The sequence below is a fragment of the Piliocolobus tephrosceles genome, chromosome 6, assembly GCF_002776525.5.
Source record: "Piliocolobus tephrosceles isolate RC106 chromosome 6, ASM277652v3, whole genome shotgun sequence".
NCBI classification, from domain to species: Eukaryota; Metazoa; Chordata; class Mammalia; order Primates; family Cercopithecidae; genus Piliocolobus; species Piliocolobus tephrosceles.
In genome coordinates, this window is record NC_045439.1 from 124,640,490 (window position 1) to 124,665,305 (window position 24,816).

Genomic DNA, 24,816 nt, shown 5'->3' on the forward strand with positions numbered 1-24,816 from the left:
GGAGGCCGAGGGGGCGGATCACCTGAAGTCGGGAGTCTGAGATCAGCCTGGCCAACATGGAGAAACCCTGTCTCTACTAAAAGCACAAAATTAGCTAGGCGTGGTGGCGCATGCCTGCAATCCCAGCTACTTGGGAGGCTGAGGCAGAAAAATCGCTTGAACCCGGGAGGTAAGGGTTGCAGTGAGCTGAGATTGTGCCACCATTGCACTCCAGCCTGGGCAACAAGAGCATAACTCCACTAAAAAAAAAAAAAAAAAAAAAAGAAGAAGAAGAAGAAAATTAGGAAGAGAGAGAGAGAGAGAAAGAGAAAGAAAGAAAGAAGAAAGAAAGAAAGAAAGAAAGAAAGAAAGAAAGAAAGAAAGAAAGAAAGAAAGAAAGAAAGAAAGAAAGGGAAAGAAAGAATTTAACATCACAAATGCATACATTACAATGATGTAGTCATGGTGAGTTATGTCCCAAAGAGTGACCCTGGGTAGGAAATCCCAGAGAAGCACAACTACCATGGCTCAACTGTAGTCCTCCAAATTTTCTCCACAACAGCCCAAAACTAATCCGTACGCTGACTTTCAGAGCACAGGTTTGCTGCATAAGGACTTCCTCACTTTTACAAACAAAGACTGGATGGCCATCTGCCAGTAAAAAAGACTTCATCTTTTCAACATTCAACATGCATCCTATAATCATGTGTGAGTGTCTGCTATATTCCAGGCACTGTGCTAAGTATTCAAATCCAAAAAGCAAACAGATGTAATGGTCTTGATCCCTTACAACCTCAAGACTCCATAACCTATGGAGTGTTCGATAACTAGGAAAAAGAAATCAGTGCTGTGAAAATCTAAAGGTGACAAGTCATAACCCCAGGCATCTTGAGGAATCCAGGAGGGTGTCCATATGTGTGTTTTGTCTGTGTGTGTCTGTGTGTGTAGGTGCCTTCAAGGACAGCAACATGTTAAAAAAGTATTCTGATTCCTTAGACAGAAAAGAGGTTAAAACAACTCTCATAAATTAAAAGGCCTTCTATTAAACTTCTAAACACACACTTAAGTGACATATCAGACAAGTGGCTGAGACAGAGTCTTGCTCAGTACCACGTATATATGAGCGTACACATGCAGACCCACAAAAAGCATGACAAGCAATGCAAGTAGTGGTAAAACTTACCAGTTTTCTCCAGTTGTGCAGGGATGCTTTAGCTAATTGTTATAATGTTGCTCTAATGTTATTTCATTCACTTTTCTCATAATTATTTCTAGAAATGAAACAGAAAAAGCAAAACACTAAAAAACATGAAATAAAATACACTCTGATTTGGATATTAGTAACTGGCTTTCTGCTTGAACAGTTTCACCTTTTTAAATTGTGTGTGTGTGTGAGAGAGAGAGAGAGAGAGAGTCTCACTCTGTCACCTAGGCTGGAGTGCAGTGGCGTGATCACAGCTCATTGCAGCCTCAACTTCCTGGGCTTACGTGATTCTCCCATCTCAACCTCCCAAGTAGCTGGGACTACAGGCACACACCAACCGTGCCCAGCTAATTTTTTGTTGTTGTTTTTCTGGTTCATTGGGTTTTTTTTTTTTTTTTTTTTTTTTTTGGTTGTTTGTTTTGTTGTGTTTCTTGTTTTTGGTTTTTGGTTTGTTTATTTGTTTGTTTGTTGTAGAGGTGGGGATTTCACTGTGTTGCTCTGGTTGGTCTCAAATTTCTGAGCTCAGGTGATTATCTTGCCTCGGCCTCCCAAAGTGCTGAGTTTACAGGCATGAGCCATCACACCGAGCAGTTTCACCTTTTTGATATTGGTCCCTGGATTTTTTTAATCCTTTTCCTTCTCTGCAAATTTTGCATTTTTTTCTTTTCAATACTTTGACTTCTGTCAGGCCAACTAAGACAGAACTAAGTCTACTTGCCATTACCACTTTAATTAGTAACTACCATGGGCACCATTAGAACTGCATTTTAAGATATCCAAAAATCTGTTACTCAAAGGTCATGCATTCATTCAACAAATTTTCTTATAGAAAGAAAGTATTCATTTTTAGTTCATATTAATAGAAAGCATACTTTTAGGGGATATAACTTGATACTAACATTAAGCTTAAAGTTTTCTATTAAGAAAATTTTTTTAACTTTTTTTAGGGACAGAGTCTTGCTCTGTCACCCAGGCTGTAATACGGTGGTGCAATCATAGTTCCCGATAGCTTCAAACTCCTGGACTCAAGCAATCCTCCCACTTCAGCATTCCCAGTGGCTGGGACTACAAGCACGTGCCGCCATACCTGGCTAGTTTTTTTGGTTTTTGAATTTTTTTAGAGACAAGATCTCACTATGTTTCCCAGGTTGGTCTCAAGCTCTTGGTGTCAAGTTATCCTCCCACCTCAGCCTCCTGAGTAGCCAGGATTATAAGCTCAAGCCACTGTGCCCAGTAAGAAAATATAAAAATTTTTAAGGGGTCTGTGTCAAATCAAAGCCAGTTTGTCTTAGGTTCTATTCTTGTGCATCAGAACTAATAAATATTGTCAAATGAAAGCATATTTCATGAGTCCATATATATATATATATTTGGATTCTGCTTCTTTTTCTCCTTTAGCCAACTCATATATTACTCTGTGTCTACTTGGGCAAGTCTCTTAACTTTATTTTCATTATGGAATACAGGTAATAATTGTATCCCTTTAATTACTGTAATAGTTCATTGTATGTGTCAGCTTGGCTAGGCCATGGTACCCAGTTGTTTGGTCAAACAATGAACTAGCTGTTGCTTTGAGGTTATTTTTCAGATGTGATTAATATTTGAATCAGTAGACTTCAAGTAAAGCAAATTGCCCTCCATCAGTAGAAGGCCTTAAGAAAAATGACAGAGGTCCCAAGAAGAAGAAAGAATTCTGTTTCCAGACTGCCTTTAGATTCAAGACTATAACAGTAACTCTTGCTGGAATTTCCAGCCTGCAGTCCTGCCGTGCATACTTTAAACCTTCCAAACCCACAATCCACAGTCTCCTAACAAATCAAGCTCTCTCTCTCTGTCTCTCTCTCCCTCATTATATACATAATGTATACACACACAGTTGACTCTTGAACAACACGGATTTGAACTGTGTGAGTCCACTTATACGCAGATTTTTTTTCAACCAAACGCAGATTGAAAATGCAGCACTCGCAGGATGCAAAACCCATGTATATGGAGGGTCAACTTAGTATATGCCAGTTCTGCAGGGATGACTGCAGATTTGGCTATTGGTGGGGGCATCCTGTAAACCAATCCTCCCATATATAACAAAGGACTAATTTATATATGTGTGTGTGTGCATGCGTGTGTGTGTGTGTAAAACCTTTGGTTCTGCTTCTCTGGAGAACTCTAATATAATGACCTTCTTTGCAATGATCATCAAGATCGGACTGTGGTGAAGTTTAGGAATACATAAGACCACTGTACATTCATCAGTCTCAGGAGATAAGCTTTTCTTAATAAGCCTGTTATCCCCCCTCTCCCCACCTCAGCACCCACTTTAAATAAGTAACAATAATCATGATCACATTATAAAGGTGAGGCAGCAAGAGGATAGCAAAACTTAGTGTCATGAAATCAAATCAACCAACCCAGGAGCTCTATTAAGCCTAGGCTCTCTTCTAAAGTCCAGAGCAATATTCTTCAATGTATAATCAGTAACATTTGTTTATACATAAAAACTACATATCTTATTTGTTTAAAATAAATGTTCTCAATATATATCCCACACTTACCATCTACTCTGTGTCTCCTCTAATGATTCCATTCTCCTCTGACATCCTATTATAGAAGCCTAGGATGTAAGATCATGAAACTCAAAATTCTGCACAGGGTAAATTTTAGGCTTGCAAGCTTTGGAATTTTTATCTATCTAACACAAGATTTTGAAGTGATCATCACATGACATAATTAAACTTGCCATCAATGAATACTCAGAGGTATTATTAAAAATTTTCCATTCCAATGCATTTCCTGTTATTAGTCTCATTCATTTAGCCATTTAATAAGTGGACAACAAATCCAGCAGCCTTCAAATATGGAAGAGTTCCAAACCTTTGGCAATTAGCATGACATCAGTTTGTATAGCCACTGCAATAACCACTGCCATACACACCAGGGATTCAAAGTCCATGAACAAGTGAAACCTCACCCATGAACGCTAAGTAAATTGGTACCAATCAATGGGTACTCAGGATGCCTGATATACAGCCTAGAACTAACTTAGCTTCCAGAAGTATCTTGCTAAACACTTCCTAATTTGTCTCTTCTATGGCTTGGGCAGATGTTCAAAGCAATACATATAAATCTATATTCTTTACAGATTGTCTGGGTAAGGTAATCTTTATAAGTAAGGCAAAAATATCACAGTGTTTTATAATCAGTTTTTAAATCATTTTTTAAATATTTTGACTATGTAAAGCAAAAATACACTGTGAAATTTATAACATGTAGAAGTAAAATATATTAAAGTAATAACAAAAAGCCTGGGAGGAGAAAAACAGAAGTTTGAAAATTTCTTATATCATACAGGAGATGATATAATATTATTTGAAGTTATTATACTGTATTAAAGATGTATAATCTAAATTCTAGAGAAACAGCTAACATAAAGTAGTATAACTAATAAGATTACAGTGAAGTGAAATAAAATTAAAATACTAAAATAAAACCCAAAAACAAACAAAAAACTCTATCTAGACTAAAAAGGACAGAAAATGAACACAGAACAAATGGGGAAAATAGAAGACAAATCACAAAACGGTAGATTTAAACCCAACCATATCAAAAACTACATTAGAATTTTTTAAGAAGGAAAAATAATCTACTACCCTAACATTTATCAAAAAAGTTCTGGACAGGATGTTACAGAAACCTCCAACCCGGAGCCACCAATAGGCATAAACAACAAAAGCTCCAAGGAAATCCCATTCCTTCTAGCCAAAGGACAAGGGAAAATGCGGTGGCCTAACAACAGGAAATCTTTCTAGCAGTACCTTTCCTGCTTCAGCTAAACACCAATGAATAAACCACACTCCCAGGTCTCAGTTAGTGAGCAGGGAAGTTGATCTTCCACCCCACCTTCCTTCCCAATAGAAGCCAACTGTGCATTCTGGTTTCCTGCTTGGTAGTGTCAGCAGGCCAAATGGGAGCTGATCTTCCATTCCCCAGATGGCAGAAGCATGTGGTGCTCCAGTCTCCCAGCAAGATAATGTCAGTGGGGTCCAACAATGAGCTGAGCCTCCATCTCTACCTGGCAACAATGAGGTAGAATGAGGTGCTGTAAGGTGAGACAGTCAACACTCAGGTTCCTCCACCCCAGTGTCAGCAATGCCCAGTGAGGAGCTGAACCTCCACATCCATCCAGTGGCCGTGTAACTGAACAAGGCAATGGAAAGCAGGGCTACTTGGAGTTCCTGTTCCCACCGCCTTGTCAACAAGGCCCAGTGGTGAGCTAAGCTCCACTCCTGCCATACCAACCAGGCAGGAGGTAAGTCTAGTTGGCCCTCTCCTTTCCCCGCTTCCAGCTGACCCAGCAGAAAGCTGATCATCTCCATTCAGAGGCAATAAGGCAATGTGATTTAACGGTCCTCTTTTTGCTGGGGTGGTACCAGTGGCACCCAGCTGGAAACTGAACATACACATCCACCAAACTTTGCACAACACCTCAACAGAACTACCTGCTAAAAAAAAAGATTAAATAGGATCCAGAGTTTCCTAATAAAAAATCCATAATGTCCAGGCTGCAATCAAAAATTACTTTTCATTCCAAGAATTAGGAAATCAGAACATGAATGAGAAAAGACAATCAACTGATATCAACACCAAGATGAGCAGATGCTCAAATTATTGGAAAAGGACTTTAAAATAGCTCTCACAAAAATGCTTCAGTGAGGCCAGGTGTGGTGGCTCATGCCTATAATCCCATCACTTTGTTAGGCTGAAGTAGGAGGATCACTTGAGCCCAGGAGTTCGAGACCTGCCTGGGCAACATAGTGAGATCTCACCTCTGTAAAAAGTTAAAAATTAGCTGGGTATGATGGTGAGTGCCTGTAGTTCCAAGTACTCAGAAGGCTGAGGCAGGAAGATTTCTTAAGCCCAGGAATTTGAGGCAGCAGTTGAGTCCAGAGAACTGAAAAATACAATAACTGAAATTAAAAAGTTCTCTGGATAGATTCAATACAAAGGGGAGATGCCAGTGAACAGAACCTGCAAACTTTAAACAGATCAATAGAATTTACCCAGTTTGTAAAACAGGGAGAAGGTAGACTGAAAGAAAAATGAGTAGAGTTTCAGAGACCTACAAGATAATAACAAGAGATCTAAGTTCATATCACTGGAGCTTTAGAATAAGAGGAAAGCGGTGGAACTGAAAAAGAAATAATGCCTGAAAACTCCCCAAATTTTGGCAAAACTATAGTGGCAGAGGTAATTGACTATAATCATGAGGATACAGAGTTGCTATTACGTAATGGGGATAGAGAGAAGTACAGGTAGAACTCAGAGATTTATTGGAACATGTCTTGGTGTTTCCATGCTTGGTGATAGCAGTAAAGAGGTAATTGCATCAACCAAGGTCGGAAAAGGGTACAGTAACCAGGGGCTTGGGCCTTTCAGGGATGAAGGTCTGAGTCACCAAACAGCAAGAAACTGGGAGCAGCAGGAATGCTGAATGAGGGAGCCTAGAATGACTGACAGAAGAGGGAGACAATAGATAACAGTGATGGTCTTGGGACCAATTGCAGCAGCGACTCTACTTATCTGACTAATTCTCCTGTTTGAGGTTTTTTTGTTTTGTTTTGTGTTTTAAAGAAACTGTAATCAGCCACCACCTTGAGGAATCAATGACAGTACAAAGCAAATATAATGTTGGGTAACAGTGTATCAAAGCAGTGGAAGAGTTAACATTTTTCATGTGTTAGCATACTGCCCCAACTTTCAACTGTCAGCACCTCTGTGCCTGAGGGGATCTTTCTGGCAACCGGAGCTTTCTTTGTCCACGTACATAGTAAACCCTGAATACTAGAAAATTAATATCCCTGGTAATTAATAAAATTAATATCCTTCAACCAATGGCTGACAGGAGTTGGTAAATGGAAGCCAGTCAACAAGATGACATCAATGATCTCCATCATCTCTGGTATTCATGCCACTGTGCAATTCCCTTCTACACTGTATAAAGGTGCATCTGGGTAACCAACAGAATACAGCAGAAGTGGCCAGAATCGCCCTGTGGATCTCAGGAGGAAGGTTGAGTCAGAGGGTGGTTTGTGCTTGCTGAGACAGGACCTCAGGGATGATGGCAGAGGGAGGTAATCACAGAATCAATTTGCTGGCTGCAGAGACTGCAAGTTTAGAACAATAGCTGCAAGAATGGGGAAAAGTGATGTTGATGGTGGATAAAGTCTTATTATGGGAAAGAGCTTGGTTTTCACCTGCCATCATGGACTTGGTTTCTTTGGTGTTTCAGTTATCTACTATCTAGATTCATCTGTTCTCTCTGCTGTTTCCTCTTTTGTTATGTTTTGGTGCTTGGCTGACTACCTTGTTTCCGTTCTAGCACCTAACATTTTTGGCTCTAATAAATGCACCAGCGATCAACAGCAAAGATTCCATGAAATTTGCAGCAGTCTCCTAAAAACTCAATGCAGAGTTATGGACTGGTGGAAACAAATCTTCACACTGAAGGAAGAAAAGCTTGAAATGTGTTTCATGGCCATGATCATTTATCTTGCTGCAGTTGTTTGGATGGGACAGCAAGTCCACAACCTGCTTCTCATCTACCTGATAGTGACTTTCTTACTGTTGCTTCCTCAACTAAACCAACACGGAATCATTTCAAACCACACTGGAAAGGCCAAAGGGAGATAAACAAGCTTCTCAAACAAAAAGAAAAGAAAAATGAATAATTCATCGCTTTAGTCAATGTGATTAATGGCATATACATTGTCCCTAGGAACAGTTTCTACTATACTATCTAGATACTAAAATGTTGAAGAAGTAGCTCTTTGTTCTCCCTCATTCTGCCCTTAATGATTCAATAGTCTAAATCCAATGGGATAAAAGAAAAAAAAGAAAGAAAGAAATTCACACTTACCAAGTAAGTGTTTGCGAGTCAAATATAGTTAAAAGTATTCTCATTCTCACCGGATAACTCATTAGAGAGTATGACTTGTTTTGATTTTTCTCACCCAGGGTTAATGGAATTCTTACATTTAGACAACTTCCTTTAAAATAATATAGTGGTGAACTTTACCCTTTAGTACAGTTAAAGTGACTTTGGATAATTGTTTAAGTTGATCGTTGCTTTAGTTTGATACCAGGTAGTGGTCTGTGGCTACAGGAATCTTATTCTACTGTCAGCTTTCACTGCCTACTTAAAAAACTGTCTGGCTTCATCAATACACAGACCAAATTTACCACTTTTGAAGAAGAGACCAATTAAGATTCATCCTCCACCAGATGCGGAGGCTCATGCCTGTAAATCCCAGCACTTTGGGAGGCCAAGGCAGGGGGATCACAGGTCAGGAGATCGAGACCATCCTGACTAACACGGTGAAATCCCGTCTCTATTAAAAATAAAAAAAATTAGCAGTGTCGAGAACCCGGGAGGCGGAGCTTGCAGTGAGCCGAGATCGCGCCACTGCACTCCAACCCGTCTTGGAAAAAAAAAAAAAAAAATTCATTCCTCATTCTGTTTTTTTACCGTGGAAAAAGGATCCTGATGGAACAAAATTAAATTAATTCTATACCCTGCTATATGTAGGTTTCACCCTTAGGCAAAACTTAGCGTTTTGTAGGGAACATTGATCCTTTCTCCCAAACGAGGAAGATTTAACAGCGTTAGAGCTCTTATGCCCTCGCACTGAGACTTTAAATTAGTACATCCTTAAAGGCTTTTTCATGGCAGACTTCCAGACGATTGTACTTAGGATTTTTGGCATACTTCTAATTTTGGACCTTCAGCCGACTTTAGCTATGACAGAGAGTAGGTTAAGACTCATGTGTATCGGCCGGGCGCGGTGGCTCAAGCCTGTAATCCCAGCACTTTGGGAGGCCGAGACGGGCGGATCACGAGGTCAGGAGATCGAGACTATCCTGGCTAACACGGTGAAACCCCGTCTCTACTAAAAAATACAAAAAACTAGCTGGGCGAGGTGGCGGGCGCCTGCAGTCCCAGCTACTCGGGAGACCGAGGCAGGAGACTGGCGTAAACCCGGGAGGCGGAGCTTGCAGTGAGCTGAGATCCCGCCACTGCACTCCAGCCTGGGCGACAGAGGGAGACTCCGTCTCAAAAAAAAAAAAAAAAAAAAAGACTCATGTGTATGACCTTTACTCTAAGACCAGCTAGTAAAGGACTAGTCTTGTATGTTAGCCAAAATTTATTTCAATAGAAAATAATCTTATCTAATTAATTTCTGAGACCAGAATAAGCCTTGAAAGGTAAGCCTCAATGTTCTCATTTATGGTAATACTGCTTGTTTCCGTCCCAATAGGTTTGGCGTAGGAGATAGTGACCACACTGGTGTCTGACTACTTTTTCAGATATTTCTCTGAAAAATGCAAGGCTGTTGGTGACAGCAGACATGAGGTGATGATAGTTGGCCTCTGGTCTCCATAGATTTTGTAACTCCTTGGTGAGTTTTGTCTGTGTGTGAGTGTGTGTGTTTCTAATAATCATTATAATAATGCTAATAATCATTCTCTACCTTCTCAGTAGTTAGAATTTTAGAGTAGTTGAAATCTGTAGGAATGGACCTCTGAGGGCCAAAAATATGAAATATTTGGAACAATTCTTAAATGGATTAACAAGCTGTAATATAGTTCTGTGAATTTATTCCACTGATGCTGTACCTTGTGGTATTAAATGAGTGTTGTTTTCTCCCCTTTAATATTGCTGTAAACAGTGGTGCTCATTGTAGGATATGTTTTATTTTTTAAATATCTTATATGAGAACTATCTTAAATGTACATGTGTTTCTTCGTTGTAAATAAGCTTGTCTTCTTATGGGGATTTTTTTTGTGTGTGTGTATACATTCTATTGATTAATTACTTTTGCAGTTTGAATCCTATATTATTTCTTCTACTTTGTTATATGTAAAAGGAGAAAAATGTTAGAAGCTGGGGGAAAAAAAAGTAGAAGTGATGGTATAACACTTCTGAGGCTGGACTATATAATATCTCTCTCTCTCTCTCCCTCTCTCTCTTCTCTCTCTCAACACACTATAAAGAGAGCCATGTGATAAGAATCTGGGGACTCTTGCCAACAGCTATGTGACCAAGCCATCTTGGAAGTGCACCCTCCAATCCTAGTCAAGAGACTAGAGGGAGAGAGAGAGAGAGAAGAAAATCTACCCATACTAAGACTTTGAGTAACGGAAATGCAGTAAAGAAAGAGTATTGTAATTCCTTTCCCTGTTTTTTCTATGCCCAGAAGTTTTCACACAGCTGTGATTATTCTGCATAATCAATTATGCACCCTGGTTTTCTTGATTCATTGTTATATCATAAGCAGTTCACCATTTTTATGCAGTCTTAATGAACATCCTTTATTTGCTATGTGGTAGGTAAAATTTCAGTAAATAGACCCAAGATTCCCTGCCCTAATCCCCAGAATCTTGAATGTGATGCAGTATTACTCTGGTAATTGTGTTGGGTTCTATGGCACAGTTGACTTTTTGTTTTGTTTTGTTTTGTTTTGTTTTACTTTCTGAGACAGAGTCTCCTCTGTCCCCCAGGCTGGAGCGCAGTGGTGCAATCTCGGCCCACTCCCAGGTTCAAGCAATTCTCCTGCCTCAGCCTTCCTAGTAGCTGGGATGACAGGTGCCCACCACCATGCCCAGCTAATTTTTTTGTATTTTTAGTAGAGATAGGGTTTCACCATGTTGGCCAGGTTGGTTTTGAACTCCTGACCTCAAGTGATCCACCAACTTGGCATCCCAAAGAGCTAGGATGACAGGCATGAGCCACCACGCTGAACCAACCATTGACTTTTTTTTTTTCTTTTTTTTTTTTTGAGATGGACTCTCGTTCTGTTGCCCAGGGCTGGAATGCAATGGTGCGATCTTGGCTCACTGCAACCTCCACCTCCCGGGTTCAAGCAATTCTCCTGCCTCAGCCTCCTGAGTAGTTGGGATTACAGGCACCCACCGCCACACCTGGCTAATTTTTGTATTTTTAGTAGAGATGGGGTTTCACCGTATTGCCCAGGCTGATCTCGAACTCCTGACCTCAGGTAATCCGCCTGCCTCGGCCTCCCAAAGTGCTGGGATTACAGGTGTGAGTCACCACACCCAGCCCACAGTTGACTCTTTAAAAGGGAGATATCTATGTACCTATTGACATGAGACCTTAAAAACACATGAACTTTGGAAGATTAAGCCAGAAAGATTCCAAGCATGAGACGAACTTGACATGCTATTGTTGGTTTGAAGATGGTGGGACTCACGTGAGAAGGAGTACAGATTGCCTTAAGGAGCTCAGAAATGCCCCCAGCCAACAAACATTAAGAATATGGGAACTTTAGTCCCACATCTACATGGACTAGAATTCTGATAATAATAAGAACTAGCCAGGCACGGTGGCCCAAACTAGTAATCCCAGCACTTTGGGAGGCTGAGGCGAGCAGATCACTTGCGGTCAGGAGTTTGAGACCAGCCTGGCCAACAAGATGAAACTTCGTCTCTACTAAAAATAGGAAAATTAGCCAGGCATGGTCGTGGGCGCCTGCAATCCCAGCTACTTGGGAGGCTGAGGCAGAAGAATCGCTTGAACCCAGGAGGCAGAGGTTACACTGAGCCAAAATCATACCACTGGACTCCAGCCTCAGCAACAGAGCAAGCCTCCATCTCAGGAAAAAAAAAAAAAGAAAAAAGCACCTGTAATCCCAACTGAGGAGGCTGAGTCCAGAGAATTGCTTGAGCTCAAGAGCTCAAAACCAGCCTGGGCAACATAGCAGGACTCTGTCTCTACACATATACGTATATATATATATTAATTAACCAGGTATGGTAGTGTGTGCCTATAGCCCTAGCTACTTGGGAGGCTGAGGTGAGAGAATTCCATGAGGCCAGGAATTTGATCTCACAGTGACCTATGATCATGCCACTGCCCTCTACCCTGGGCAACAGAAAAACACCTCGTCTCTAAATTTTAAAAAATATATAAAAATAGGCCAGGCACGGTGGCTTATGCCTATAATCCCAGCACTTTGGGAGGTTTAGGAGGGCGGATCACGAGGTCAGGAGATCAAGACCATGCTGGCTAACATGGTGAAACCCCGTCTCTACTAAAAATACAAAAAATTAGCCAGGCATGGTGGTGGGTGCCTGTAGTCCCAGCTACTCAGAAGACTGAGGCAGGAGAATGGCAGGAACCCAGGAGGCGGAGTTTGCAATGAGCCGAGATCACGCCGCTGCACTCCAGCCTGGGCAACAGAGCAAGACACCGTCATATATTCATATATATATTTATAATAGAAAAAAACTTAAAGAATTAACTTGGAAGAGGACTCTGAACTCTGAACTCTGGGTGAGAACTTGAGCACTCACCCAGCCAATGCCTCGACTTTACTATGGTTATGTCCTAAGCATAGAACTCAGCTGAACTTGCTTGGACTTAAGACCTACAGAACTACAAGCTAATATATGGGTATTGTGGTAATTTGTTATGCAGGAATAGAAAGTAATACAACTTTAAAATATTCTATTGATCATAGCATTCACAATATCATTTGCATAATATTGTTTTCCCTAATTGATAACTATATGAACAATTCATACTCACCAAGTCCAAAGTCCTTAAATATCATTTCTATGGCTTCTTTGGTTTCCTTGTAAACTGGAAAAATCAAAGCCTCATTTCTCGCCTGCATTTATTTAAATGAGAGCTCAAAAAAATGAATTGTTAGACAAAAGGAACATGAACATTTCAGTGGCCTGGATTCATGTTGTCAAGATTACTTTCCAGTATGACTATGTCTGTTCAAATTCCACTTCAAATGTTCATTTTATAAATTAGAATGAAAAAGCACTTCTACCTCACCCAAAGAGAATTTTGTTTAATCCTTGACTCCAAAAAAAAAAATATGTAGCATATGACTGACCATATAACTATGTTAACTTGGAGCAGCCCTCACTTTTGATGTCCCAGTAACCTGCAATCTGAGCTTCTGCTCTCTGATCGGCTTTATCTCATGTGGAGGTAGCCACACACAATGATGTACTCTCTAAACCTAGCTGACAGCAAGTTGTAGCATTTAACAGACTTCATTAAAAGATTTGGCCGGGCGCGGTGGCTCAAGCCTGTAATCCCAGCACTTTGGGAGGCCGAGACGGGCGGATCACGAGGTCAGGAGATCGAAACCATCCTGGCTAACACTGTGAAACCCCGTCTCTACTAAAAATACAAAAAACTAGCCGGGCGAGGTGGCGGGCGCCTGTAGTCCCAGCTACTCCGGAGGCTGAGGCTGGAGAATGGCGTAAACCCGGGAGGCGGAGCTTGCAGTGAGCTGAGATCCGTCCACTGCACTCCAGCCCGGGCGACAGAGCGAGACTCCGTCTCAAAAAAAAAAAAAAAGATTTGAAGAGAACATAAGGGAATTATAAAGCAGGAAAGGAAAATCTTCACATTTACTGTAAATTTTTATTGTACTTAATGCCTACTGACTACATCTTTTCATGGGAATCTCCTACTGGCTCTCCTGCCTCACCCAGATTTGCTACCAAATTGCTTATGTTCACTCTTCTTTCCCATCATCTACAGACTCCCCTGATTATGTTCATGCTCCCCAAGTCTAAAGCCCCTAAACTTCACTTCTAGCCTGAGTTATAAACCTCCGAAATACGTTAAGATTATATTTATTTATTGAGGATGCACATAATGAAGAGAGCCTTTCATAATTAATCAGCATACTTAACATCTCACTCTGAAGCATTTGCATTTGGATTTCCAAAGTTCAGAGTCCCCCCAAAGGAAATGAGTATCACCACAGGGATCCTTCCAGAGCAACAATCCACCTGAACGAACGACGAACTCCATCTAATAGCTTTAGACCCACAAGATACAGATAGTGGTCAGGATTTCACCTTCCACAAACCAAGCGTAGAGAAATACTAACTTCCAGTCCCAGGGGTCTTACCACATAATACTTAGTGAAAATTCAAGACTGGAATTGAAATAATTAAACTTAAATAGATCTTACTGTGTGCCACTACTTCTCTGAGTAACACTAGATATAACTATAGATATAGATATAGATGATATGGAGAGTCATAACTCACAACAGCCTTGTGAGGTAGATACTCTTATTATTCTCACTTTATAGATAAAGAAATAAACCAAAGGAAAAAAAAGATAGTGACTGACTTAAGACAACCCAACTAGAAAGTAGCAAACTCAGATCCACGCAGTCTGGTTCCAAAGTCCTCAGTCTTAACTTACAGCAGGCATACACTCAGGAAATATAACTTCTTGCTGCTGTGGTTGCCTTTTGAATTTTGTTGCAGCTGAAGAGACCTCATAGTCACCGTGTCTCTCACAGCACAGAGGTAAGAGGCAGAGTCTTTCATCTGGAGTTCCTTCAAAAGGAGGTAACTGTACCCTTTCGAGTTACTAAGGAATGAAGAAAAACGACCTTTCTCCTCCAAACCATCCAGAACATTGTAAGAGAGAAGTGTGGGTGCTTCCCCATCATGTTGCTGGTACCAGGACAGCCCGTTGAACCCAGATGTCTGGTACGTGCAGTTGATCTGGACAATGGCTCCTTCCATAGCTGTCATCTCAGTGGGCTGCTCAATGTTTTGTCCTGTAGTGCCTAAGACAAGACACATAACTGTTACTAGGGCAGCGCTCCTGGAAGCCTCATTATTATTAAAAATGATGTCTCCATGTGGTCACAAAACAACTGCCATTAAGGGGAGATTCTTAGAAATAAATGGCAGCAAAGTAGCAGCAGCAGTAGTTATTATTTGATATCCAGTAACAATTAGCACCACATAAAGAAAATATCAATTAAGAAATACTCTTTTGTTACAAGTGTCAGAAATGGCAATCATTTAGCTGAAAGAAAATTGTTTTGAAAACTCCCAGCAGCATTTGCTATTAGATTGAGACTTACCTCCCATCTTCATGGAAACATAAAGAAGGAAAGCTCCCCACATCTGCTGCAGGACACCACGAGCCTGGCACTGCATCCCCGGTTCCTGAGCCACTGGAGTCTGCAGAAGGTAGACACTTCATGTGGGTGAGGGAAGGAAGCTCAGTCTGGATGCAAAACCCAGTAGAATTACAAGGGGAGGAGCCCCTTTCTTGAAGGGATGACTCAGCTTCCTTCTACAGGAGCAGTTATAGGTTCTCTTACTACAGAAGTGTCTTCACATGAACATTTCCTACTGAGAAATCCACAAGTTTTAATCCAAGTGGTTCTGGTAAAGTTGAAAAAGCATAATGTATAAAGAACAAAGAAGGCAAATGGGAATAACATAAGGCCAAGTATTCAATTTTCCCATAAGTGTTTCTCTTCTCAAGATGGGAAAAAAATGGAAACAAGGGTGCAATTAGAGGTGGTGTGTGTATGTGTGTGTGTGTCTGTGTGTTGGTGGTAGTGGTGGTGGTGTTTGTGACAATAAGGGAGAGACAGAGTTTTCAACCATCTAAATTTATTCCCCAACAGATGATCAGATATTAAAGTTCAAAAGAAACATAATTTGTATGTCTGTATGTGCATGTATATATAGGAACATACAGGAAGAAATGAGAAAAAAGCTATTAACATTAGACACTGCCGGGCACGGTGGCTTATGTTTGTAATCCCAACATTTTGGGAAGCTGAGGCAGGTGGATCACCTAAGGTCAGGAGTTTGAGACCAGCCTGACCAACATGGTGAAACCCCATGTCTTTTAAGAAAACAAAATTAGCTGGGCACAGTGGCACATGCCTGTAATCCCAGCTACTCGGGAGGCTGAGGCAGGAGAATCAATCACTTGAACCTGGGAGGCGGAGGTTGCAGTGAGCTGAGATCACACCATTGTACTCCAGCCCGGGTGACAAGAGCAAAATCACATCTGAAAAAAAAAAAAAAAAAAAAAAAAAAAAAAAATCAGTTACTTCAGAGGAGTGAAATTAAAAGAAAATGGTGAAAATGTTAACTTTTTCTTATATATCTCTGTTTCGTTTGACTTGGAATTTGTTACATAGTAAACTGAGAATGTGGAAGAAAGAAAAAGAAGGAATAAAAAAGGAAGGAGGAAGACTAGGTATAAAAGAGGAAGGAAAAGAGGGAGGAAGAAAGAAACCTATATTTCAAACTATTTCCCATGTGTTACAAAAGGAAGTTAACTCTTTTTGATACATAGTTTTCCCAAACTAATGAATGCCTCACATATAATATCTTTACCAAAGTAATTTATATCCCTCATGATCTCTCTGGATTTATTTCTATTTACTCCATATAGCAACTGTACTTTGTTTCAATAAAGATGATACTGTCATCTTGTGGTGAAATGTAGCAGTGCAACTTCACACACACACACACACACACACACACACACACACACACACACGCCTAAAGTTTTCTCTCTTTATAATTAAAAAGAAACTTAGAAATCATCCAGTCTTTGTCCAGCTCCATCATTTTACAAGGGAAGTTCTTGAAACTCTTGAAGCTTTTATCACACTGGAGGTTTCATATCTTCATTTATAGTCAATTTCCCAGTGTTATCTAGATTAACATGAATTTTTGGTTTGTTTAGTTTTTTTGAGACAGGGTCTCTCTCAGTCGCCCATGCTGGAGTGCAGTGGCAGGTTAATGACTTACTGCAGCCTCAACCTTCTGGGCTCAAGCAATCCTTCTGCCTCTACCTCTCAAGCAGCTAGGAATACAGGCCACCAGCTAATTTTTTGTATTTTATTGTGAGATGAGGTCTTGCTATGTTGTGCAGGCTGGTCTTGAACCCCTGGCCTCAAGCGATCCTCCTGCCTCGGCCTCCCAAATTGTTGGGATTACAGGCATGAGCCACGGTGCCCTGCCCAACATTAAATATGAAAAATGAATGAATGGATTTCCAAAGCTACTTGCCCTGGTATGTGCAGGTCAATTGAGGATCAATTTGACGTCAGATCTACTACAGGTAAAATTTTAAACGTTAGATTTATATTTGAAACCACAGCTTTTTTTGCTGCCCACAGCATTTAACATGTGTGGCAGTTTCGACTATTAATTTATTCAGAAGTACACATTGAGAAATTATTACATGCCAGGCACTGTGCTAATAGAGCTGGAGATTGAAAGCTAAGCAAAGCCCATATTCTAGTGAAGGGAGACAAGCAGGAAACAAACAAGTAAATACAGTATGTCAAATGCTGGCAAGTGCTGAGAGAAAAATAAAATAGGAAAGGGAAAGGAGAGAGTCAACAGAAATCTCTCTGATTAGGTGATGCCTGAACAGAAACCTGAATATGATGGTGGAATCCTGATGAGTATTTGGGGAGGGAAGGGGATCAGTTGGGACTTTACAACACCCCTAAGAAATTAGAGGTCATCCAAATAACATGCAAACGAGGTTATTCCCCACAGTTCCCTTTCCAGGGATCCTACTAGAAACATTTCCAGCTCTCTCTCAAAACAAAATAATGAGGATTTGGGGAGGAAAGATCTCATTAGGGACATATTCCAGAGTGGAGTTTCCCTCGAGAATAGAATTTTTCTTCAAATCTCTTGGCAGTGTCTTTTTTTCTTTTAATCCAAAAAAGCAACAGCTGATGGAAACTGATATAAAATATAACTGAATATATACAGAAGTCACACTTGTCCGCGGACCCCAAAAGGCAGGTGCTCTGACAGATTCTGAACACTTATTTGCCGGGCCAAACCCCTAAAAAAAATTATAAAGCCTTTCCAAAACAGATGTGGGAGCCCTTCATAGTAGGCTAGACTGAATCTCTGAAAACCATCTCTCCATCCGCTGGACCATTGCACTCAAGGACAGCCAACCTCCTCCACAATTGTGCAGCTCTGTACATGTGAGTCTAAAAGAATGGAAAAAGCAGCCCTGACACCAGCTATGTTCAAAACAAGGCTGCAGACTAATTTTGGAACTTTAAGACTTTCCATTATTTTGTCCGAGTGTTAATTTAATCCATCTCTTTTCTCCATCTGTTTCCTCAACTCTTTCCCAAACTCTTTTCCAATTTGGGGAAACTCTTTTTGTGTTGAGAAAACGACTCAAAAAAAAAATTACCACACTATTTTCTTTTCATGTTCTCCTTTTATTAGGGCAATGATAAAAGGCAGAGTTGGGTAGCAATAAAGTCATAGGGGTTATAAAGAACATTCTTCAGTGATTGTGCAAACACAAAGAAAGGCTGGACTTATAGCCTTTCCCTTCTCCAATGAAGAGGGCACGAAGTACTTTTTCTAAAGCAAGCTCTTTTTTTAACCTCTGGTGATTGGAAAGAATGTCCTCTTGTGAATTTGATAAAAGATGTCTAGGCCACCTCAAATTTTATCTGTTTCCTCTACTCTGCCCTAGCTCTACCAGGATGTCTAACTCTGAATGAAGGATGACAGAGGTGAAACTTCTTTTTGGAAGCAGATGTGGGTTGAGTCTTGTCACAGGGGTAAACAGGAGTCCTTTGATCCTAATGTGTCCAACACAATGCTGGACCAGCCTTCACTCCTCATCTTCAAGATTTCATAACCGTTGCATAGTAGTCCAGATCCCAAAGGTCACTGTAGAAATCTAAAGTTTCAAATTGCTGGATAAAGGCTTGCCCTCCTTGGCGCCTCTCTAAATACATGGCAAGAAATGTGTTCACATCAAACTAGCTTGATTTGCGGCAGGGTAGGGGCATAGAAAGCAGCTTATCCTGTGATCCCATAAGGCCATAGAGGTCCCTTGAAGGTGTTCTTGACCCTCCCTGTTCTTACCTTCTCAGTGCTACTCTTTCACCCCATTCCCAAAGTCTCCTCCTAGAGTTTCCAGGATAATTGCTTTGTAAAAATATGCTGTTTATTCTCTGATGTCACTGGGCTCTTATTTTCAGATGCTTTTTATATTGAACTTTAACTTTTTGTTATTTTCATGTGTTCTGATTATTTAAATTCTGACCTATCTAGTTGGAGAATATCCAATACAGTCTAAAACTTGGGAAATTTTAGAATATTTTGGTTATCTAATTAGCCAGAGTAGATATACTAAAATTGTATTTAACTTTCCTTATCTTAAATATCCTAAGTTTCAAAAGCTAAAAAAGAGGAACAGACCTAAAAATAAAATGACACAAATCTGGAAGATAAGAGAGAGGGACAAGAGGATACACAAATGTGGCCTCTACCTTTGTCTTTTTTTTTTTTTTTTTTTTTTTTTGAGACAAGGTCTCAATCTGTCACCCAGGAAGGAGTACAGTGGCACCATCATGGCTCACTGAAGCCTTGACCTTCCAGGCTCCAGTGATCCTCTTGTCTCAGCCTCCTGAGTAACTAGGACTACAGGTGCACACCATTAGACCTGGCTAATTAAAATTTTTTTTTTCACAGACAGGGTCCCACTATGTTGCCTAGGCTGGTCTCAAGCTTCTGGGCTCAAGCAATTCTCCTGCCTCAGCCTCCCAAAGTGCTGCAATTACAGGCATGAGCCACCACGCCCAGTCTTTCTTTTGTCTCCTCTAAGGTGGTCCCAGACTGTTCACCTCTCTTGCCAAGAAAGCCAATCCTTCTGTAAACACACTCTATATTTCTCCAAAAATCTACCTTCTGGAAGTCTAACCTATCTTCCTTTGCAGACTCTGAACACCAAAAACTAAGCTGAAACCACCGTTCTTTACCAAGTCTGCCTGGAAAGGTAACCTGTCCTCAAACCGACCAGCTATAACCCATCTCAGTTTCCTGCCTCCTCCCAGGCAGGGAACCCAGAACCTAGAGGGGTAAAAAGAGCTTTCTTTCAACAGGGAGCCTGGGAGAAATGAAAGCAGACTTATGCACAACAACAGGGGGAAAGTCAGACTGACAAAGTAGATAAATTAGGGATAAACTTTTCACTATACGTAAGTATGCATCATGGAAGTCCTTCAAATAATTGCCCCAGTGGTACAGTTCTATCTGATTTTAAATACAAAAATTGATTTTCATAAAACATTTCATGAATGTATTATTTGCCTAAGTAGAAGCATATTAGTTTATATTCCTGTATCGACAAAGAAAATTACTTTAGCTCAGCCAGGCATGATGGCTCACGCCTATAATCCCAGCACTTTGGGAGGCCAAGGTGGGTGGATCATGAGGTCAGGAGTTCAAGACCAGTCTGGCCAATATGGTGAAAGCCCGTCTCTACTAAAAATACAAAAATTAGCCAGGCACGGTGGCACGCACCTGTAGTCCCAGCTACTCAGGAGGCTAAGGCAGGATAATCACTTGAATCTGGGAGGCAGAGGTTGCAATGAGCCAAGATCAGGCCACTGCACTCTAGCCTGGGCAACAGAGCAAGACTGCATCACTGACACACACACAAAAAAAGAAAATTACTTTAGCTCATAATTAGTTTTTTCTTGTTGTTGTTGTTGTTGTTTTAAGAGACAGAGTCTCACTCTGTCGCCCAGGCTGGAATGCAGTGGCACAATCTCAGCTCACTGCAAGCTCCGCCTCCTGGGTCATGCCATTCTCCTGCCTCAGCCTCCCAAGTAGCTGGGACTACAGGCGCCCGCCACACCTGGCTAATTTTTTGTAGTTTTAGTAGAGATGGGGTTTCACCATGTTAGCCAAGATGGTCTCGATTTCCTGACCTTGTGATCTGCCCGCCTTGGCCTCCCAAAGTGCTGGGATTACAGGCGTGAGCCACCGCACCCAGCCATAATTAGTATCTTATGCACAATTTTAATCTCAACTCTTTCTATCTTTTTTCTTTTTTTTTTTTTTTTTTTTTTTGAGACAGAGTCTCTCTCTGTCACCAGGCTGGAGTGCAGTGGCACAATCTCGGCTCACTGTAGCTTCTACCTCCCAGGTTCAAGAGATTCTCCTGCCTGAGCCTCCCGAGTAGCTGGGACTACAGGTGCCCGCCACCAGACCCATCTAATTTTTTGTATTTTTAGTAGAGGTGGGATTTCACCATGTTGGCCAGAGTTATCTCAATCTCTTGACCTCGTGATCTGCCTGCCTCGGCTTCCCAAAGTGCTGGGATTACAGGCGTGAGAGCGACTGTGTCCGGCCTCTTTTCTCTATATTCTAACCACAGAAATAAGATTTAGTTTTCCCATCCATTTTCGAATAAATCAGTGTCCTCCTGAAACTCAGGCAATAAAAGTCTGTTATTTCTTCATTCTTGGTGGGCAAAGGGCAAGTTTAACATTTTCCACAGACTTCAAAGAGCCAGATATATTCAATATTATTATTATTACTACTAATAACTCTTGAATGTTAACATATGAATTAAGTTGTTTCAGAGAATACTTAAGATAAAATCTCCTTGGGGAATTTCTGATAGAGATTAAATAGTTAAACTTATTAATGTTCACATGTTATTTATAATTAATCTCTTGTCATTTTAATTGCTTTCTGAAAATAGCCATTTGCATTACAAAGATATTTTGTAGTTAAATGAAAGATAAATGCATCTCAAACCATGCATAGAGTGAAAAGTCTTTATCAAGCAACCTATTCAACAAAAAGAGTGAAATAAACACATTCCATCCCTCTATCTATTTTATCATCTGGTTCAGATACTTGAAAATCTGTAAAGGCCTTTAGAGAGAGTTGCTGTTTGATAGACTGCAATCCATAGATATTACACACAAGCACACTAAAGATCAAGTCCTGCATTAATCAACGATTTTATAACAAACAATAAAAATTCCTCCATGACCTCATACCAAAAAAAAAAATCCAATCCCAAACCAATGAACTATATAAATCAACAAAATAAATCTAAATGATATCCTGGAGCAAAAACAGGCATGAATGCTTCTTGGAGTTTTTTAATAATGAAATTATACCCATATTACATAATGAATGACATGGTCCCTTGACCTAAAAGTCCCAGGCACGTGGGCACAAAGGTCAGACAAAAAAAATCAAGCAGAGAAACAATGTATTCAGTCAGGGGGATTTGGCAACATCCATTCAAACTGCCTCAGTCATTCAGAAAATAATTATGGTATTTATCACTTTTAGTGTGCTAGACGGGATGACTACTAAGGGAGAAAAAAAGAAATCAGACAATGCAACATAATGTACGTGCTCTGAAAAGGATAAGCATTGCCCTCAGGGATCGGGAAAGCCTTCTTGAAGGTGAAGACTCCGAACTGAATCCTGAAGGAAAAGTGGGCACTACCTATATGAAGGGAGCGGAAAAGATAGTGTGTGCCTAAGTCCCAAGTTAGAGCATGCTACTGTGAGAACCTTGAGGAGTGTCATGCATCCCAACGATATGAAGGAATTACAAGTGATACAATAGCGATATGAATAAGGGGCAGATAAGGAATATTTTTGCATGCTATGGTGAGGAGATGAGACTTTAGCTGAGGACAAAGGGGACAATGACAGTAGGTGAAGAAAAAGTCGATGTGGTCATTGTAGGGTGTTTGCTTCACACTTCTCTGTGTCAACCTTAGCCCCTCCTTGGTGACCTCACTTTTTGGTTGGAGTTTTCCGTACTTCTCTGTCACTCTCATGTGTCCCTCTTCCTTCATCTGGCAAATCCTGCCTCTCAGTATCTCTCAATGGACAAGAGTTTCCTCCCATCTAGGAAACTAACCAGGTTCTGGAGGGCTTCTCCTATTAAGTAACCTAAATAACTAATGGTGACACCATCTCCTCTTTTAAGAAACAATTTAACACTATCTTGTTTATCTTATAATTCCTAGGCATCAATCATCCGACAAAAGCATTCACTTACAACATCGTGCCGTGTTTCTCTTGTCAAACTTCACCATTCATCTTAACAGATTACAGAAAGACATGGGAAAGACCAAAAACACATCACTGGACACTGTGGTGACAGATTTCATTCTTCTGGGCTTGTCTCACCCCCCGAATCTAAGAAGCCTCCTCTTCCTGGTCTTCTTCATCATTTACATCCTCACTCAGCTGGGGAACCTGCTCATTCTGCTCACCGTGTGGGCTGACCCGAAGCTCCATGCTCGCCCCATGTACATTCTTCTGGGAGTGCTCTCATTCCTGGACATGTGGCTCTCCTCAGTCATCGTTCCTCGAATTATTTTAAACTTCACTCCTGCCAGCAAGACTATCCCGTTTGGTGGCTGTGTGGCTCAACTGTATTTCTTTCACTTCCTGGGCAGCACCTAGTGCTTCCTCTACACCTTGATGGCCTATGACAGGTACCTGGCAATATGTCAGCCCCTGCGCTACCCAGTGCTCATGAATGGGAGGTTATGCACAGTCCTTGTGGCTGGAGCTTGGGTCGCCGGCTCCATTCATGGGTCTATCCAGGCCACCCTGACCTTCCACTTGCCCTATTGTGGGCCCAATCAGGTAGATTACTTTATCTGTGACATCCCTGCAGTATTGAGACTGGCCTGTGCTGACACAACTGTCAATGAGCTTGTGACCTTTGTGGACATCGGAGTAGGGGCCGCCAGCTGCTTCATGTTAATTCTGCTTTCCTATGCCAACATAGTCCATGCCATCCTGAAGATACGCACCACTGATGGGAGGCGCTGGGCCTTCTCCACCTGTGGCTCCCACCTAACTGTGGTCACAGTCTACTATGTTCCCTGTATTTTCATCTACCTTAGGGCTGGCTCCAAGAGCCCCCTGGATGGGGCAGTGGCTGTGTTTTACACTGTTGTCACTCCATTACTGAACGCCCTCATCTACACACTGAGGAACCAGGAAGTGAAGTCCGCCCTGAAGAGGATAACAGCAGGTCGAGGGACTGAATGAAAATAAGTACCTACACCTGCATCATCATCACTGCCACGCTGTTCAGCTACTGCTGCATGTGACAAATGCCCAATAAATTGCTAATGATTTAAAGTGAATTTACTTGCATTTTCTTTGGCAGAAAATTCTGAATTCTTTCGACCCAAAATCTTTTCTCCTAATTAAACTGGTTCAAGTTGTTTTACATAATCTTTTAGAAATAAATGGATACATTACTTCTATCACCTCTGACTATCTTGTGAGATGAGAAAATGCCTTACCAAAGGTTGACTAGGATGAGAATGTGTGTCTTAGAAGGTATATCATGCCAGAAAATATGAAAAAAGTAAAAAGGGGGCTCCATAACCGCTTTTTTTCATTGTCTTTGCTCCTAATCCTAGACCTCTCTAAATTCCCTTTCTTTGCTTGTGCATGGCATGAATATTTCCAAGCACTTGAACTTGAAAATTCTGGACTACTTGTTTTTTTTTTTCCTGTCTCTCATCCTCGTCATGTGCTAATACATCAAATTCTGTCTCCTCAAAACTGAAACCAGCTCAAACTGAATCGATGTAAACTGTCTCTCTTAATTCCTGACTAGTCTTTTGTCCTTTTCTTCCTCATCTGGACCACAAACAAAATTACCCTCTGAAACACAGAATCTGTAGGACTCTTCAGTGAATGTAGAATGAATAAGGCCAGGCTCCTTAATCTGGAATTCAAAGTCCAATGCAATCTTGGCCTCACATACATGTTCTCTCAAGCCATTTCCACCGCTTGCCTCTCCCACCCTCACTGATGTATTGCCGTTTCGTGAGCGTGCCCTATACTTGCCTATGCTCTTTTGCTCAAGCTCTCTCCTCTGTCTAGAATATAAGTCCTCCCTCTCCATATTGATCAAGTGACAATTTATGCTTCCTTCAGATCCATATTAAATATTTCCT

General features: G+C 40.9%; 1 protein-coding gene, 1 long non-coding RNA gene and 1 pseudogene across 2 annotated transcripts; 2 read left to right on the plus strand and 1 right to left on the minus strand.

Annotated features, from left to right (window-relative positions):
- Positions 1-1,162: 1,162 nt before the first annotated feature.
- Positions 1,163-12,887, minus strand: LOC111554734. The gene is made up of 3 exons (XR_002735328.1): positions 12,786-12,887; positions 3,736-3,794; positions 1,163-1,250 (listed from the first exon to the last, which is right to left on the minus strand). It is a non-coding gene; the product is annotated as an uncharacterized LOC111554734 (long non-coding RNA).
- LOC111554719 lies at positions 7,412-7,870 on the plus strand (annotated as a pseudogene).
- Positions 12,888-22,948: 10,061 nt separating the features above from the next.
- On the plus strand, positions 22,949-23,893 carry LOC111554791 (olfactory receptor 10G2-like). Its single transcript, XM_026446948.1, is given in 1 exon segment — positions 22,949-23,893. A coding segment is annotated over 1 exon segment (945 nt).
- The last annotated feature ends 923 nt before the right edge of the window (positions 23,894-24,816 follow it).